This window comes from Taudactylus pleione, unplaced genomic scaffold (assembly GCF_031769625.1).
Source record: "Taudactylus pleione unplaced genomic scaffold, aTauple2 ptg000436l, whole genome shotgun sequence".
Lineage (NCBI taxonomy): Eukaryota > Metazoa > Chordata > Amphibia > Anura > Myobatrachidae > Taudactylus > Taudactylus pleione.
The window spans coordinates 9,717,356-9,736,584 of NW_028284838.1; the positions used below are offsets into that span (position 1 = coordinate 9,717,356).

The 19,229-nt window shown below is 46.5% G+C and overlaps 1 protein-coding gene across 1 annotated transcript in view; it reads right to left on the bottom strand.

The window, feature by feature from the left end:
* MED12L (mediator complex subunit 12L) overlaps nt 1-19,229 on the bottom strand; it is a 709,720-nt gene that overhangs the window by 105,728 nt on the left and 584,763 nt on the right. The window contains exons 33-34 of the mRNA XM_088447707.1: nt 16,441-16,550; nt 13,683-13,818 (exon numbers count right to left, since the gene is read on the bottom strand). Coding sequence (XP_088303833.1) covers nt 13,683-13,818; nt 16,441-16,550 — 246 coding nt within the window. The remainder of the gene's footprint in view (nt 1-13,682; nt 13,819-16,440; nt 16,551-19,229) is intronic.

Genomic DNA, 19,229 nt, shown 5'->3' on the forward strand with positions numbered 1-19,229 from the left:
GTGCATTTATTCAGGTTTCAGGCTACAAGATGTGGTTTAACAGCTGTAGAGCCCATAATCTCCTAAAAGTAAAACAAATATAGCAGTAAGCTGCATTGTGCACAATAAGTATTCATGTATGAGTCCTAATGCAGAAATGTTCTCTTACCTGTTAAATCTATTTCTTCGACTCCATAGGGGGCACAAGGACAACTCTGGGTATAGCCTGGAGAGGAGATACTGTGCACCAAACTGTTAATGAAATTTCCCCACAAGCCCACTCTTCTCTCCTCTATACCCCGCCCCCAGCCACTGGTACCTCAGTTTAGTTTGCAAGCCCATGGCAGGAGCAAGGCAGAGGAGAAGGAGAAGGAAGGCCAGCATACATACAGAACCATTCATGCCATGGAAAATACAGCCGGACCGGTCGCCAAGGAAACCCCCCCCCCCCACAGACAGGTGCGTCAGGGTGGGCACCCTGTGCACCCTATGGAATCGAAGAAAGAGACTCAACAGGTAAGAACATAAGTCTCCTTTTCTTCTTCATCCACTAGGGGGCACAGGGACAACTCTGGGACGTCCCTGAGCTGCAGTGAGCACAGATTGCCCGAAGGCGGCGTACGAGGACGCATAAGTATCAATGCATAACACCTGATGAAGGTGTGATCAGATGACCATATGACAGCCATACAGAGGTGTTCAGCAGAAGCCCCACAACATGATGCCCACAAAGTCCCCACTGACCAAGTTGAATGGGCCATCACCATGGCAGGGATAGAAAGATTCACCAAGGAGGAAGCTTGGCGAATGTTAAAGCGAGGCCAGTGGGCCAAGGCTGCTTAGTAGCCAGCCAGCCACTCATATGAACAAGACAATAGAGAGTCCGACTTGCGGATCTCTCCGGTCCTCCTGACAGAAGAGAGAGAGCCCTCACCACAACCAACGAAGCCTCCAGCGGAGATTGACCCCTAGTCTGAAATTCAGGAACTACTATGTCTTGATTAATATGGAAGCGGGATACCACCTTGGGAATGTAGCCCAAGCGAGTCCTCAATACAGCTCTGTCCAAAGGGAACACAAGAAATAGAGAGCGAATTGAGCGGGCGCTCAGATCCGACACTCTCCGAGCTGACGCGATGGCTAATAGAAACACAGTGTTCTACGTAAGCCAACGCAATACCACCATCTGATATGGTGCAAATGGAGCCAACTGGAGAGCTCGGAAAACTAAAGCAGATTCCAGGGAGCCACTGGAGAAACGAATGGTGACTGAACATGGAGAACTTCCCAGAAAAAGTTTGCACTTCTGGTAGTAGAGCTATCTGGCTTTAAAAAAGGACAGACAAGCCGAAACTGGACTTATAAGGATGAGAGCCGAAGGCCCAAAACTAGACCTGTTTGCAGAAAAGAAAAGCGGAAAGACCTCGGGTTTAAACTCCTAGTCGAACACCAAGAAAAAGGGGTACGCCAAACCCTATGAAAAACACATGCCGATGAAGGAATCCTAGCCTGCAGCGTGGTCCGAACAACTCTCCTGGAAAATCCTTTAGCTCTTAGGATGGACGTCTCAAGAGCCACCCAGTCAAAGCAAGATGGGCTAGATCCGGATAGAAGCAGGCTGACTATGAGTGCTGCCTTGGTGGTTTATGTAGGCCACCATGGTTGCACCGTCCGACAGTACCATCGCCGGACATCTCCAAAGGAGGTGCTGTGCATGACACAGAGCCCTGTACACGGCATGAAGTTCCAGCATGTTGAAGAAAAACTGGCTCTCCTGACGTATCCAACTCTGAAGATTAGATATAACGTTACTCCCCCCCCACCCCCGAAGGCTTGCATCGGTGGTAAGTAGGACCCAGTCCTGGATCCAAAAAGAGGCATCCCTTGTTCAGATGTGAGCGCTGGAGCCACCACAGCAGGCACAGAGAGACAAACCTCCTGGGAGAGAACAAGAGTTTGATCCTCGTGATTCGGGCGAGACTTAATCAATCGCTTCAGAATGACTGTTTGGAGAGGTCAGGAGTGGAACTGACCATACTCCACTATGTCGAACCTTGAGACCAATGACCCCAGAATGTTCATGCATCAGTGTATGGAACTCAACACTGACTGAGAAAGGTGCGTATTCTGGTTTGTAAGATCAAAATCTCTGAGCTCTGGAATCCAAGAAGGTTCCCAAGTGAAGCATCTCAAGGGACAGAGTTAGCATGGATTTCCTCCAATTGATTACCCAGCTGTGGTACTGTAGAAGCTTTACTGTCAGACGGATATGATCTGAGAGAATTGTCGGAGACTGAGTCGGAAGAAGCAAGTCTGGTTTGTATTGCAAACCTGAGAAAGCGATGGTACCTGAAGCGTATTGTAAATAAGCCACCGGGATATCCAACAATGCCATTAAGTCCCCAGGATCCAATGCTATAATGATGGACTGAACGGACTCCATGTGGAACTTGGTAATCCGGAGAAATTTGGTCAAAAAGAGACATCCGGCTTCTGAAGCAGAAACGGACTGGCATAAAAGCCTAACCTTCTTTGTGTGATGGGGAATCAAGGCCATGAGAGAGCAAATATAGCCTCGAGAGCCTCTGTCTTTTCTGGTTGTGTAGTAAGCCGGTGAAAAAGAACTGGGAAGGTGGACGCTGTCAAAAGTGATAGTGTAGCCCTAAGGTACGACATCTCTGTCCCAAGCGTCTATATGCATCCGCACTGTCGAAAAATGAAGAAGCCGGCCTCCCACTCCCGAGGTCTCCCGGGAGAAGGCCCACCCCATACTGCAGCAGGTTTGTCCACTGGCTTGGCAGCTGGGCATCTAGTGGACCAGGGTTGCTTACCTCTGAGTTTGGAGCTCTTAGAGGCTGAACCCTGGCTTCTGGGAAATGGCTTACCACTTGCTCTGCCCTGTGGAGTAAAGGAACAAGATACTAAAGTTTTAGGTCTCGGGGTGGTATTACACAGCTAGAAATCATAATTAGATCCTGCCAACGTGGCCACTATCTTGTCCAATTCTGGACCAAACAGAACATCACCCAAATAGGGAAAGGCCTCCAGGGCCTTCATCCATGTCCATCTTCCAGGCCTGAATCTATAGCTGCTTCAGAGAGATAAGAAGCTGCCTCTCTAATGTTGTAACCATAGAGATGTGCCAGAGCATCGAAAGCATCGGCCCAGTGGCCGACCGCTTAGCCACCCAAGCCGATGCAAGGGCAGGACGAGCTAGAGCTTCTGCATCACGTAAATGGTTTTTAATAAATTTGCTAGCTTCCTATCCATAGGGTCTTTAAAAGATGTCGTATTAGGAATAGGGGGGATGCTATCAGAAGAGTAATATGGGCATCCACAGGTGGAGGAGACTCCCACTTAGCCCTATCCGCTACTGGGAGAGGTAAAAGGTATCAATGCGCTTGGACACTTGGCTACCAGGGTGAGTCCGTGACTACGCTAGTGTCATGACCCTGGCAAGTTTTTCACCTTTTTTCCTTGAGACTTACCCCTACCAACTGTCCTGTGGATCTGTATGTATAATTCGCATGGGAGATCAGGGCCGAAACTAGGTTATCTGTCACCCGGTGCAAGGCAGCAATTTTGCGCCCCCTCCCTTCCTGTACCTGGAGTCCTTGCTCCTCCATAAAGCAGTGCACTACTCAGACGTCCCTGGTATAGTGCAAAGTGCCACTTACATATTTGCCCGACACCATTTTATTCCCCACAGTAATGCTTCTAATTACTTTAAAATTACCTGCTCGTTGCCAGGGGATTTATGCTCTTTGCCAGGGGTTACATGCTCGTTGCCATGGGGTTTCATGCTCGTTGCCAGGGGTTACATGCTCATTGCCAGGGCATTTATGCTTGTTACCAGGGGTTCCATGCTCGTTGCCAGGAGTTACATGCTCATTGCCATGGGGTTTATGCTCGTTGCCAGCGGTTACATGCTCGTTGCCAGGGGGTTTCATGCTTGTTGTCAGGGGATTTATGCTTGTTACCAGGGGTTCCATGCTCATTGCCAGGGGGTTTCATGCTTGTTGTCAGGGGATTTATGCTTGTTACCTTACCAGGGGTTTCATGCTCGTTGCCAGGAGTTACATGCTTGTTGCCATGGGGTTTCATGCTCGTTGCCAGGAGTTACATGCTCGTTGCCATGGGGGTTCAATGCTCGTTGTCATGGGGTTCCATGCTCGTTGCCAGGAGTTACATGCTCGTTGCCATGGGGTTTATGCTCGTTTCCAGGGGGGTTTATGCTCGTTGCCAGGGGATTTGAAGGGAGAAGATGCAGCTCTCAGCATCTTCTCCCTGCAGCGCCAGCGTTCCCGGCATTTCCGGGAATGCTGTGTGCATTGCGCTCTGCTAACAGACACTAGAGGTCCAGTAGGACCTCTAGCATCTGTCTCTTCCTTGGCGGCGGCCATTTTTGGATGGCCGTTTTCAGCACCATGCTAGTCCGCATGGAATCTACTGAAAACGGCCATCCAAAAATGGCCGCCGCCAAGGAAGAGACAGACACTAGAGGTCCAGTAAGGACCTCTAGCATTAGTCTCCTCTTTGGCGGCGGCCATTTTCAGATGGCCGAGTCAGCTTTTTCACCCCCCCGCAATCCCCACCCGATGCACGTGCACCTCTAGCCCCCCCCCTAGTTGCGGCCCTGGGGAGATCTGCTCTGATCATGCTGGCTGCAGCACTTCTGTATATGCATTTGGACTATGCACTCCTTTCCACAGTGATTGTTCACTGAAATCACAGGTGTAGTTCTAACTCTCAGTATTGCAGATATGATTGCTCCCTCTGCATGTTGTGCCCTCCACTACTCAGAGTGCCACTGCCAGACCACCTGACCGTATCCACCAATTCCTGCCAGACCCAGGGTATATCCATCCTCCTCTGATAGCATTCTGGGCCTGAGCACCTCGTTACTTCCCGTGGTGTACAGGCTGTGCTATTTCTGTCTCCCTGTTTACAAGTGTTACCCAGGCTCCTGCTGGCAGCAACCCCTGGCACATCCGGAAATCCTGCTGGTTCCCAGACCAGTTCATCTAGTAATCCTGTTGGCAGCAATACCTGGCATATCCGGAAATCCTGCTGGTTCCCAGACCAGTTCATCCAGTAATCCTGCTGGCAGCAATACCTGGCATATCCAGAAATCCTGCTGGTTCCCAGACCAGTTTATCTAGTAATCCTGCTAACAGCTATATGTGGTGTATCCAGAAATCCTGCTGGTTCCCTGACCAGTTCATTCAGCAATCCTGCTAATAGCTATACCTGGCGCATCCGGAAAATCCTGCTGGTTCCCAGACCAGTTCAATCAGCAATCCTGCTAATAGTTATACCTGGCGCATGTGAAAATCCTACTGGTACCCCGTCCAGTTCAGCAAGCCTTCATGCCGGTCCCAGTCCGGTTCCTCCAATTTATCTACGGGTTCTCAGTCCAGTTCTGCAAGCCCACCTACTGGTCCCCCGTCCAGCTCAGCAAGCCTTCCTGCCAGTCCCAGTCCAGTTCCTCCAAGTTTTCTACTGGATCCAATCCAACGTTACAAGTTTCCTGTTCCTGTCATTTATCATCAAAGGCAGTTCTCACTGCCATACAATTCATATACAAATAGAGCTATTTACAACATCCATGGTTCCAGTCAAGCCAGTCTCCGCTGAATCCAGTTCAACACCTGAGTCAGGTAACTTTCAAGCACCAAACGTGACAGCTAGGACATTTAGCAGCTGAGCGGAAGACGGAATTCTATAACTTTCTACTGCTCTGGATCTGGGAGGCTTGCTCTGAGTCTTCTACTAGGAAAAGGGACTGTACTGCTCTGACAAGAGTCCCTACATTTACTGGGGACATAACCCCAAGATAAAGGAGTAAGGCTTTTGTATGCAGTAGGCCTAAGCCTGTGAGCCCTATCCTTATCTAGCATCTGCTGAAAGGACATGGACCTGAGCTGGCCCCTGGACTGACTGTTGGAAAAGTCTGCATCCTGGGTGACTCTGCCATGGAAAGCTGAGACCCGCAACAGGGAAAGGGAGCATGGAACTTCCTCTCTACAAACTGTAACATTACCAGTGTTAACTTGGACGTCCAAGCCGGTTCCTGTTCAGGAACTGGACTCAATGGGCAAAGTCAAAGAGTGTCCAAATGGGGTTTGTGTAATAACATATACAACAAGTATATATCTACATACACCTATACATACACCTGTCCCCAAGGTGCCGAAGCAACAGCAGGGCACACAGACACACAGTATAATATACTGACATGCACCCAGACCACTCAATGAAGTGAGCTAATAATGTTAATAATGATCAACAAACCAGCTTCTTGATAGCAGACAGCTAATCACATAATCAGGCTTAGAAAGGAGACAAATATGGAGGAAACAAAAGCCCAAATATGTCTCCCTGAGCTGTGCTGAGGCGGGTAATGCATAAAATGGCCACTCAGTGTTTCAGAGGAGTGGAGAGAGGGGAGGATTGAACATGGGATGTGCTATCTGCAGTGAGGATGTGCTCCCAGGGCTGGGGAAGGGAATAACAGGAGGAGTACTGCTTTCCCATCTGGTATGGACCCCAGGGTATCGGCCAGCACAGTTATTAAGCGGTGTCCCATTCCTGTAACAACCCTGGTGGTCTAGTGAGCGGTGCATAGACAACCGGTGCCCTCACAACCAGCACTGGCGGTGGTCCTCCTACATCACGGTGACTGCCGCATGGTGTGCAGCTCTTTGTTAGCAAGGAGCCACTCTTACCTTGTATGGCCGCTCAAGGAGCTGTCTGGCTCTCCCCAGCGTCTGGCTGCGGCTCCAGTGGAGTCTGTGGCCGAAGTCACCGACCCAGTCGCCAGTGCTGCGGCCCCGGCGCTGGGTTGGTGTAGTAGCGGTGACGTCGTCCTATAGGCCGCCCTGCACCGCTTGCAAGGTGACAAGGTGACCAGCTACTGCCTTTGGCACCAAACTAAAAACTGAGGTCCCAGTAGCGGGGTATAGAGGAGAATGGACTTGTGGGTAACCTTTTGGTGCCCAGTCTCTCCTTTCCAGGCTATAGTCAGAGTTGTCCCTGAGCCCCCTAGTAGAGGAAGAAGAAAACTCAATTAATTAGAAAAAAGAAACACTAACAATAGTGGCACAATGGAAATAGTATTGGTACAATATAAGGGCTTATTCATACACATATGCATTGGGAAAAAAAAGGTGCCTTTGCCTTATGTTTTTTTATATGCGCCGTCATTTATAGCAGCATGCAACAGTTGCTGACAAATTCAATATGCAGGGTACTAAAATCACAAATGCAACATTAGGATTTTAGAATGCAAATGTGTGAATTACATCAATCATCCCTATTTTTACTGTATCAGAGGCACATTAAAAGTAGATACATTAGCAAAGTATGGGCAGAACCTATAGGTGTTGATATAGGTGGCAGCGGTGTGTGATGGAGGTCAGTTCACACAATATATAACTTGACCAGGGATACAGGGGTAATGCAGCAGACATACATATACAGTATGTAGCAGGTTCAACAGATCCAGCCAGGAACGTGTGGGGTTAATACAGGTTGTGTGTTGTATATTAAGGCACGTACCTGTGTTAATACACAATGGTGGCAGTGTAGCATTTAGTGCAACTAGAAGCATACTTGCCTACATTTTTTTTTTCCTCCCCAGTCGACCCCCAGGGAGGAGAAAAGCAGGTGGGCGCCGATGGAGGGGCATGGCCTGACATGTAGCCTCATTAAGCCCCACAACCTCACAGTAAATTGCTGCAATTAGCCCATATGTAAATAGGGACGGGCTACATAAGGCGATTCTTGAAGAATTGCGTCATTAAGCCCTACCCCCTACTCGGAGACCCCCAATCGCCATGGAAATTCTCCCCATTCTGCCCACTTCACTAGGAAGTGCGCAGGAATGTAGGAGAAGTGCCTACTCTACCAGGGGTGCGGGGGGTCACCCGAAAAATCAGGAGCCTCCAACACAACACTGGTACCACTGGGCAGGACAGGTTGGAACTGGAGGGAATGAAACTGGGTCAACAAATGACACTTCTCCTCATTCAGTTCTACCTTCAGGAACAGAGCAGGAAGGAGAACAGAGTAACAACTAGGCTGAAACTGATATGCTACCCCGCTATGGTGGCAGCACTACTGAAGTCTAGAACACTGATAGATGATGCTCAATATAGTAGTGTCAGGAACACGGTAGAATGAGTTCAGAGTGTAGAAAACACACTAGGGGGTAAATTTATTAAGAATCGGGATTGTCCCGATTTGCAAAGTGATTCATCTCGGGGTAATTCGCCTGAACTCGGGTGATTTAATCTCTTTTTAGCTCTCAAATTTACCAACAGGCAATTTGAGGCTAAACGAGTTTGCCGATGGTGATGTAGGTCGATTTTGTTGGGTGATTTTAAAGCAAGCTCGAGTGAGTTATGTCACCTGAGATTGCAGTGATTTCTTTCTGCACAACTCTCCCTAACAAGCAGCCTGCACATATCAGTGAGATATGTCTAAGCTGCTTGTGTTGTACCTGTAAAAAACGGGTTAATTAAAAAAAAAAAATTATATGAGGTCCCCCCCCCAACAGACTAACCAGCCCCAGACATGCAGCCAGTCCTGGTTCTTAAAATTACAGGGAAAAAAATGTGTAGGGTTCCACTGTAAATTAAGAACCAGCACCAGGCAGCAGGGACACAGCTGGTTTTAAATATAGGGAGAAAAAAAGTGGTGTGAGGTTACCCCTATATTTAAAACCAGCTCTGTAAACTTTCTAGCGGGGGACTTTTCACCTAAAAGATACAGCTCGCAAATTTACCAAGAATCGAGATGACAATCTCGGGTGAGATGACAGGAAACTCTCTGGCAAATTGAAGTTTTAAACACTCACTTCCAGCACTGCGAGTTTGGCTGAAACATACACAAAAGCCTAACCAGCCCAGGACTTGCCAGCCTGTCCTGGTACCTAAAGTTATGGGGAACAAAACGAGTAGGGTTCCACCGTAATTTAGGTACCAGCACCAGGCTGCAGGGCCAGTCCTGGTTTTAATTATAGGTGGAAAAAAACTGCGTAGGGGTAGCCCTATAATTAAAACCAGCACCAGACCCTTTCTAGCAGGGGGCTGATGCCACAGCCAGGGGTGCCCTTTCACTGGGTTCCCCAGCCGCAGCATCAGCCCTGACCATTAGTCAGCCCAGGCCAGGGATCCCTGGGGAGTTGGGGAACCCTCCAATAATGGGGTCCTCCTCTCCAGGGCACCCCTGGCCTAGGCTGATAGCCCGGGACTATCCCTGCCACCTCTGGGCAGTGGGTGGCGGGTTGATAGTGTATGTAGTGTTAAAAATAGAATTATCATCATTGTCTTTACAGTAGAACTGCAGGTCCCAGCAAGCCTCCACCGCATGCTGGTACTTGGAGAACCACAAGTACCAGCATGCGGGGCATTAAGGCCCCACTAGTACGTGTAGTTCACCTGTAAAGAAATGTGTAAAAAAACACAAGACACACACACCGTGAAAATAAAGATTTATTACATCCATACACACTCACACAAACTCACCTGTTCCCAGATGTTCACGTCCCCTTCTCAACATAAAGTATCCAATGGAAGTACCTGTAAAAAAGATCCAATACTCACGTTTTGTCCCACGATGTTCTCCAAATAGGTCCTCGGACACACTGTATCAACACGCTACAGCATGTTGATACAGTACGCTAATGACAGCTCATTTGAGCTGTCATTAGTCCCGGGCCACGAGCCAATCAGCGTTAGCTTAACATTAGTGGTCACTCATTGGCTGGGACCCACGTGGACCCGGCCAATGAGTGTCCGCTAATGTTAAGCCCACGTGGGTCCCATCCAATGAGCGGCCGCTAATGTTAAGCCATCGCTGATTGGCTCGCGGCCCAGGACTAATGACAGTTCTAATGAGCTGTCATTAGCGTAGTTTATCAACATGCTGTAGCGTGTGGATACAGTGTGTCCGGGGCCCTATAGCTTTTTAGCAGTTGTCTTTCCCTTTAGGAAAGGTTGTTATTTTATATTTATATTGATGTTTGAGTTGATTAATACATGAGTATATTGTCTATGTTTTTATTATGCTGGGACCCATGGATTAATGTGATTACTATATTATATGTCTGAATAAATCATTTAATTTTATTTAACAATTGTGTGTATATGGTGATTGGTCTAGCGCAGTTCCTTATTTATATGTTTATGGTTACTATTCTTTTGTTGATTAAGGGCCTGATTCAGAGCCGGGCGCAATTAGCGCTCGCTCATCATGAAAATAGGGGTGGCTATTTAAATGAACTGTTCGCTCTTTGCGGTCTGTTCACGCCTCTAGGTCTGAACGAGCGAACAAAACTTGCGGTCGTTTTTTGAAAAAATACGCCCCCTGGCCGCTCGCATCCTACGTCATGTCCGCTATTTATTAGATTAATCGAGTACATCGACCAGCGTATGAACTGCTCGCTATTCTTGGGGTTGGTTTTTGACCTTTAAGCACGCCTGCGTTCTGATCTCCACTCCCTGTTTTCAAGCACCTTCCCCTGTTACCACCCACATACGCCTCATCCTGTCACTCAAATTATCAGGCATTCGCTATTTTGCGAGCACATGAATTTCGGCCGCACTGACTGGTTCGCGCATGCGTATAACAATCCGTACGCATGCGCAGTTGGGCAAACATCGCTCGGAGGGAACGAGCGGCCGCTTACGAGCGGCTCTGAATCAGGCCCTAACTACAGAGTTTCTTTGAAACAGCAACTGTATCGATCCCATTATATTAAGTTCAGCTCTGCTTTTTGATAATTAGCGTTGACTGGTTTATCTATTTTATTTTACTTGAGAACTGCTCAGGTCTGCAATGGATTACTGGACAGGTTTGCAGCTTGGATGATTAGCACTGTGTGGTCAGGTCTGCTATAGATTATAACTCAGGTTAGCAGAGCTGTAGAAGGTTGAACCAGGAACATGCAATGAGCAAGTGAAGGGTTTAAATAGGTTGCTCTGGATGGTGATTGGTAGCACAGATCACAGATCATGTGGGAAGAAAAATATCAGTGATTGGATGCTCAGATGTGAGATAACCAAAAGCAAGATAGCGGCACCCATGCCACGCCGGCTTCAAGAGTCAAAATTAGTCACAGCATGTGTAGTTTCTAAAGACTGACCAGCGGGAACATGCCAGTTGATGAAGTGGCATCGCCAGGTGTGGTAATAGGGTCTTAGAGCCCGCTGTGTAACATTCACTCTGTTTGCAAAGGAGAGACACAAAAGGGCACATCCTTCCACAATGGAGGACTGAGCTGGACGATGGCAGACAAGCCGCAAATGCGTAGTTACATATCTGAGTTGGCCGTGTTGAAGGTTGCATTGTGACATGACTCCGAAAATTTAAAGGAAACAGCGCAGAGCGCACTCCAACACAAAGCCCTAAAATGAGGACAGTGTACAGTCTCTATATCATATTCACTTATATTTTCCTCACTTATCACAGTACTGATTTGAAATAGTTTTGTTACACTGAAATGACACCATCAAATTATTTTAGATTTCCAGAGACGCCTAGTGCTTTTTGGCGGGGTACTACTTTATCTTTATCAGAGTATCGTTAGTGGTATGGACTGGATGTATAGTATTAACCACCCACCCTATGGGAGGCAGGACAATGATATAGCTCCTAGCCTACAGATTTATATGATGGGAGATTATTTCAGTTTGTTTTCTGAGAACTAATGTTAGTGCTGGAAAGGATGCTCTGTGCAGCAGCTGCCACGTGTACAGTAGGTAGAATAACATCTTGCTGCTGCCACTTGTAGGTAGAGCAGAGTAAAATTTGTACAGTAGCTCAGCCACAGCTAAAACCAATGCTGAGCTGGGACTAATTAAATGAATCAGACCCACCAGATTTGCATTTATTGCAATAGCCCTCCATTCCAAACCTTACTGCATCCTTTCTGTATACAATGCATATCATTTATTCTGCCTTAATAGAAACAATGAATGTTTATAAAATGTAAATAATAAATTTTTGTAAACATAATTTATAAACATGCAGAAGTGCAGTCTCCGATGCAAATGATCTTTCATTAGGAAAAGAACCAACTTTTTTTTAAATGCAAGTTTTATGACATAAGTGCTTATTCTGGTGAAGATGCCAACGGCGTGAGACCTGCTGTATTTTGCATGGCATGATGGGAAGAGTGGATGGGACATGCTTTGCCATATCATCAGTGTGCCCAGTTCTGCCGCAAAGTGTAACATGAGAATTCAATCTGCGCAGGACAAGATTATAAATGAGCTGTAAGTGGAGAAGATGCATTTACTGTATGGAGACATTTCCCATTTTCTGGATAGGCTTCCCCACAAAATGCCTTGCCTTCTCCAGGTAGTCAGAAGTGTCGGGAGCCAAACCTTGTCCCTATATGATGCATTCTTCACCTTCCGGTTGTCCCTGATGTCCCTACATAGTTAATTCAATAAGGCTAATCTGAGCAGTACTGTAGGAGACATAAATGGATGAGATAAAACGGTAAAAGGATTGGTAGTAGGTTGGACTTTGATGCAAAGTTATTACAGTTTCCACTCAGGGATTCCACTATAATTGGGATGTAGTTATGACATTGCCGACAAAGAAATCCCGGTAAGGGATTTAACATAGGCGTCGAAATACCGACACCTATGTTAATCCCGACGCTGGAACCCTGAGAGGACGCCGCCCCGATCGTCCGCAGCCGGGTAAGTATACACTTAGCTGGGGAAGTGGGGGTTAGGTTTAGGGAAACCCCGGGGAGACTTAGGGTTAGACACCCCTCCGGGGAAGGTTAGGGTTGGGCTAGGCGAAGGGGGGGTTAGGTTTGGGGGATCAGGGTTAGGCACTCCTAAGGGAGGGTCAGGGTACAGTGGGGGAGAGGGGTAGGGATAGTAGACTTACCTTAGCAGTCGGGATTTTAAACCAACGGGCTGCGGCAGTCGGGATTTTAACCACCGGGCTAGAGTCCAGCGGTCATTCATACTGATTCCCTACAATTAGGTACATAATGATTTTACAGAGGTGTTTCCAAAGACGACGCCAGCACCCTGTATTATCATAGATATAGAAGCACTACTACATAAAAAGACAAGCACCGCAGGCCACTCAATCACAGCTCACATTCATGTTTGTGCTTTAAGTAAACAATTCTCAGATTAAATATCTCACAGAAGGTGACATCATTCACTAGTCAGAGCCCTCGGTTTGACGTACAGTATACTGGAGTGTAATGGCCATTTCCCTGTATTAGGCAATAGGTATAGAGTACAGTATGTAGTGCTTTTATTAGAACCAAGACTGGCTATTGTTTTCTAGAATGTACTAGTTAAATGATATTAAGAATCCAATTGGCTGTGGTGAGCAACACTTCCACGTTTCCTATTTAGATGTACTGTATTTAGAAGTAAATATAGCAATAAATAAGGCTGAACAATACACCAGCCCTTCTGGCAAGTGACATGTGTTGATTGGTTAAGCCTGAGCTGCAGAAAAGAACTACTTGAAATATTACAGCTCAGCGCATTAGATAAGTAATAAGTAATTCTTGGTGTCTAAATCGATTAGCCCACATCACATATGTAATGTCACATCCAGTAACATGAAGCAATAACTATACGCTTTTCATTTGCACATATTTTAGCTATCTTCTTGATGTTGTCAGTGACACAGCAGGATTCAGAATTCAGTTGTACCTTAAGCTTTTTTACCAAGTTCATATAAGCCCTTTTGTTCTCTTCCGAGCTTCCTTGAGACACGCTGGAGAGATCAGAGGCTAGGGTCTTATTTATTAGGACACTCAGCATATCAAGAACAGTTGTGAATAATTCACTGCAAAAAAAGAAACACAAGATTTTTTCATTTACGGAGAAATGCCACGGTTACAAACATGCTTTTGTTTAAACCCAGAATTGCCTGGTGGGAGAACCGATATAGAAGAACATTTCCAATGTTCTCAAACTATGAATTAGTAGTTTATTGAACTCACTCCAGAAGTTCTGTGGATTGCGTATTTGTTACTTAACATGTACATTTAGATTGTTTTTAAATATTTTAGCAAATGTAGTTCAGACTAATGCTCTTTACATAGAAACCCTTTTACTGAGCTTTACCAACTGTGGCCCTGATTCAGACCCACTCGCGAGCGGCTGTCCGCTCGCAAGTGGGTCGATGTTCTGCACTGAGCATGCGCACGACGGAGGGAGCTCCGTCGTGCGCATGCGCCAGACGCATACGCCAGACGCGACGAGCGAAGGAAAGTTGTGTCTGATCAAAGGGGGCGTGCTGTCGATGTTGATTGACAGCACGCCCCCTTTGGTGGGCGTGCCGAGGGCGTGCCTCCCTGATGGGGGCGTTCCCACGGGAACGCCTCCCGTCAGAAGCCGGCCCACTGACATCACTAGTGATGTCAGTGGGAGTGATTTTGGTTCTGATAGAGCCAAAATCACTCCGGAGCTTGCGGCTGAAAACCTCAACCGCAGGCTCCGGCTCGCAGTTTCCATGGTCGCGATGGTCAAGACCATCGCGGCCATCAAACTGCACGCTCGTATAGGCTGTGGGTGGTGACCCACAGCTATACGAGCGTCCAGGAGGACGCTCCATTTTTTAGGAGGGCGGCCCTCATTCAGAGCGTGCGCTCTGCTCAGAGCGTCCGGCTCTGAATGAGGGCCTGTGTCTTTAGGACAGGACACTGGCTTCTGTTGATGCAGAATTACTACCTAGAAGAACTACAATCTACTTGCAATGTCAACAGCAATATTATATTTTCTGAACAGTAACAAATATATTTGCTACTAGAAAGGGGTGTGGTAATGCTTGGTTACGCCCCTCTCTAGTCCTGGGTACCAGTCAATTTCTTGGCAACCCTGAGGGTGTTCACCTAGCTTGGGACCCCTACTATCTTTAGCGCATGTTTGACAGCTGTCAGTGTTTTACTGAAGGCCAATAAGAAATAAGTGGAATTATCAGCCAGGACAAATATTCTAAAATATAGTGATCAGTACAAATGTAACATCCTACTAGAAATAGTAAACAGGCACCACACTTAGGCAGTAGTGTTCTAATCCCCTATAGTACTTTCAATTCCTGACACTTCTTTGCCATTTCAATTCTTCTAATCTAATGTTCTAATACATTTTTGAATTTCATAAATAATAATGTGTCACTATATTTTTTTTTCTTAAATTGTCAGTAGAAATGTTGTTCATGTATCACCGGATCTGATCTAATCCTGTTATACTTGCTGCAATATATCAAGCTGTATAGTGCAACTGGCTTGATATTGCTGTGGGCGAGACCAGAAATTATGCTCCATAGGCATTCACAGGGGGGTTTCCAGTTGCTAGGATTTCTAATTTATAAAAAGAGAGCAGAGACTGCTGCTGCACACAGCAGCGTGCGCTCGGCTGCTACCGTTGAGCAGCAGCAGTCTCTGCTCTCTCCCTGCCCAATGTTCCGCTGCTCTGCTATACACCGGGCAGTGGCAACAGTCAAGGGAGAAATGTCACGGATCCCCCCCTGCTGGCCCTTTATATGTCTGAAGTACTGTATTGCATAAACTGCACATTGTATAAGGCAGACTATAGCTTGTTATGTTCTAATGATGCCTTCTTCATGGGCTGGGCACACTCGCTATAAATAGGCAAAAAGAGAAGAAAGACTCTTAGGTGGGGGCCCTAAGAGTCTTTCTTCTCTTTTTGCCTACTTATTACAATTCGTATTGACTCTGGGGAGCACCACCAACGTTAAATACTGACCCACAATTGGTGCGTACATTACTGATATAGTTGGTCCTAATATTTTGGAACAGTTACCAACTGTGATTTCTTGATCTCAGTGTGGTAGCATATACTGTATATTAGTCCTGTGCGATTTCCAAACTCCAAAAGTCAAGCATTCAGAAACCTCCATCTAAGAACGTAGGTAAATGTGGTGGGCCTGTGTGTGGTCATCTTCTGTCATCAATAACAGGATCCTTGTGTCTGACCACATTGAACAGTGATATTGTTGTCGGGCTCTTGAGCTAGGTGGCAGGATCATGGTGTTTGGCCAGTATAAAGGCTAACCTGTATGCTATATGCTAACAATTAGGTGATATAAAGTACAATTAAAATATAGTGTGGAGATCTCAGCAAATGGAATTTTGGGGTCTATTTATGAAGCAGTGTTTGGAGGCATAGTGAAAAGTGATAAGGTGCCAGCCAATCCGCTCCTAACTGCCATCTCACAGGCTGTGTTTGAAAAATTTACAATTGAGAGCTGATTGGCTGGTACCTTATCACTTTTCACTCTGTCTCCTACCACTGCTTAGTAAATAGACCTCTTTGTCACAACATTTTGCAATGTTCTCTCAATAGCTTTTCATACTGCAGCCTCATGCTCCCTCTGCTGGCAACACAGCAATATTACAACATTTCTGAAAAAAACATGATACACAATAAGTGTAGGACTTACTTGTTTGTCTGCAAGTCAACTGTTCCCGAAGTAATAATCTGAAGAAGCAAAATAGCCCAGTCTGCGGTCCGTTGCGTGCTTCTTTGTACTGTGTCAAACATGCCACCAACCTTTGGTAAATGAAAGGAGACAAATATTATAAACATGTCATAAATAATTATCTGCAGAAATATATTACAAATATGTAATAAATTATGTACAGCCAATTTGACCTCTAGAATAGGTAAAAATGCCCCCTTTTCATGCCTACACTTGTCCCAATTCCCCAACAGTAAATAGGCCATACCGCAGTTGCCATTTAGAATAAGGTAGACTAATGCAGGAGTTAGCTGCGGTTTTGCCTGCTCCAAGCTGATTATCAGGAGTGTCTTGTTTGTAGCTCCCGTCTAAACAGCACAAGTGTAATGGGGGGCATCCACTAGACGATAAAGTTGAACGATTGAACGATAATGATAAAATCGTTCGATAATCGTTCGATAATCGTTCAAACATCGTTTGTAAATCGTGCAGTAATTGTTTCTAACGATGTACGATGCGCGCTCCCGCTGGTCGTTTGATCGTCTCCTCCATCGACTGAACATGCAGGTCAATTTCACTTGATTGCTTACAAATTGTTTACACATCGTTTACACATCGTTCACGCTGAACGATCAAACGATGAACCACTATCTGCCCACTATAGCTGAAAGCTCTCAATCACAGATTCAAACAACATAGTTTATCGTTAGATCTTTTGCAAATCGTTTGCAAATCTTTTGCACATTGTTCAGAGTGGAAGATCATATTTCAAGAGAAACTTCAAGGGAAAATTGTTAAGAGGTTGGACAGGGATAAAATCGTCTAGTGGATGCCCCCCATTATTCCATTGTGCGACCAGCCCCTTTCTCGCAGTAGAATGCATGGGATTAGTTGGGTCAAGCAGCTTCCATCATGCTAAGTGCCGAGTACGCTCCAGCTATGAGACGCTCCAGCATTCGCGACTAGCCCCAAAGCCATACTTTACACAGATTTCTGCTTGCACCTTCCATTAACCGTGGGGTTTACCCCGCAGCTAACTGATCGCATTGCCCGATTCAATTAGCTGCGAGAACCTGCACGCTAATTATCAGAGACAGGATTTTACCTCACAGGCACAGGAGCTGTGAGGAACAATCTGCGTAAAAATGCAGATTCTGTATTTTAATACACAGAATCAATGGGTTAGTGCATGTTAACCCCTGGTTTACCACATGAGGAAAACGCTAATTAATTGAATAGCATTTCCCCGCACTATGTGATCAGTTAGTTGCAGTGTATATCCTGTGGCTAATTGAATTCCTCCCTTAGAGGGTGGAAGCTGAAATTTGAGATAAGTGCATAAGTGCAGCCTCAGGGCAGGTCGCACAAAAAACTTGAACAGCTCCTGTGCAGTTTAGATGGGAGCTACAAGCATTTGAATCACCCCCTTAGAGTTAAAAAGCATTCCAATTTTCAATGCTAAGAGATCATATAACCATAATGTAAGTATAAGCACCGCCTTTTTAAAATGATTGGGAGTGACTGAAAATACACACCGTGTTGACGTCTTTGGTTTCTATATAAAGATGTTGCATATAAAAATGGTATGTATGGTTAGGGGTATAGCTAAAACAGGGCTCGACATATACCAGTCACCATGAAGACTAATGCTGGGTACACACTAGACGATGGGTATACCCAGCGACGGCAGATGCGACGCCACGAATTATCAGGCGGTCTGTACACACTGCACGATCTGGTGTATAAAGATGTTTCCCACGTCCTGCCAGCCAATCAGAGGCCGCTTCACATCTAGCAGCCTCTCATTGGCTGAGGTACATGTGGGTTCCAGCCAATGAGAGGCCGCTAGATGTGAAGTGGCCTCTGATCGGCTGGCAGGGCGTGGGAAACCCGGTGACGTCCCGGCAGCTGGCATTCGCGTAGTATTGGTATGTGTGACAAGACACATATCAATACTAGTCCGTTTGGTTTCGGGTAAGCGTGTTATTGTTTTGCCAAGACCCCCCGGGATCCTACTGAGACCAGCGCGAGGATCAGGTGAGTATAGGATCTTTGTTGCATGTACTCCCATTGGAATCTACGGGGCCAAGGGGACAGAAACATCTGGTAGAAGGTAAATATGTGTGACTGAGGTATGTATGTAATAAACTTTTATTAAATACGGTGTGTGTGTACTGTCTTTATTTAACTATTTATTTTACAGTGGGGGTACGGGTGCTGGCCGCCTGCTGGCACTTATAGTTCCACAAGTGCCAAAGGGCAGGCATGCTGGCAACTGTAGTTCCACTGTAAAATACAATAGTTTCATACTATTTTACACTTTATTGCCCCTGTACCCACCGTTCCAGGGGTGCGGGGAAGAGCCCCAGGCCTCAGACCAAACCTGGAGTTCGGGAGAGGGGGGAGCCATTTTTAATGGGGTCCCCACCTCCCCTGAGATCCCCGGCTTGGCCTGGCTGGCTTGGGATGAGCATGCTTTGGCCCTGGAGACCTGGTAATAGGGTCTCCAGGCTGTGGCATTCCCCCCCTCACGGTTTGGGTCCAGTGCTGGTTTTAAATATAGGGAGAACCCTATGCATTTTTTCTCCCCTATATTTAAAACCAGGACTGGCCCTGCAGCCTGGTGCTGGTTCTTAAATTACGTTGGAACCCTGCTCATTTTGTTCCCCACAGTTTTTGGAACCAGGACTGGCTGACAAGTCCGGGGCTGGTTATGCTTTGGGGGGGGGGACCCTACGTAATTTATTTTTAAAAAGATGAACCCTTACAAC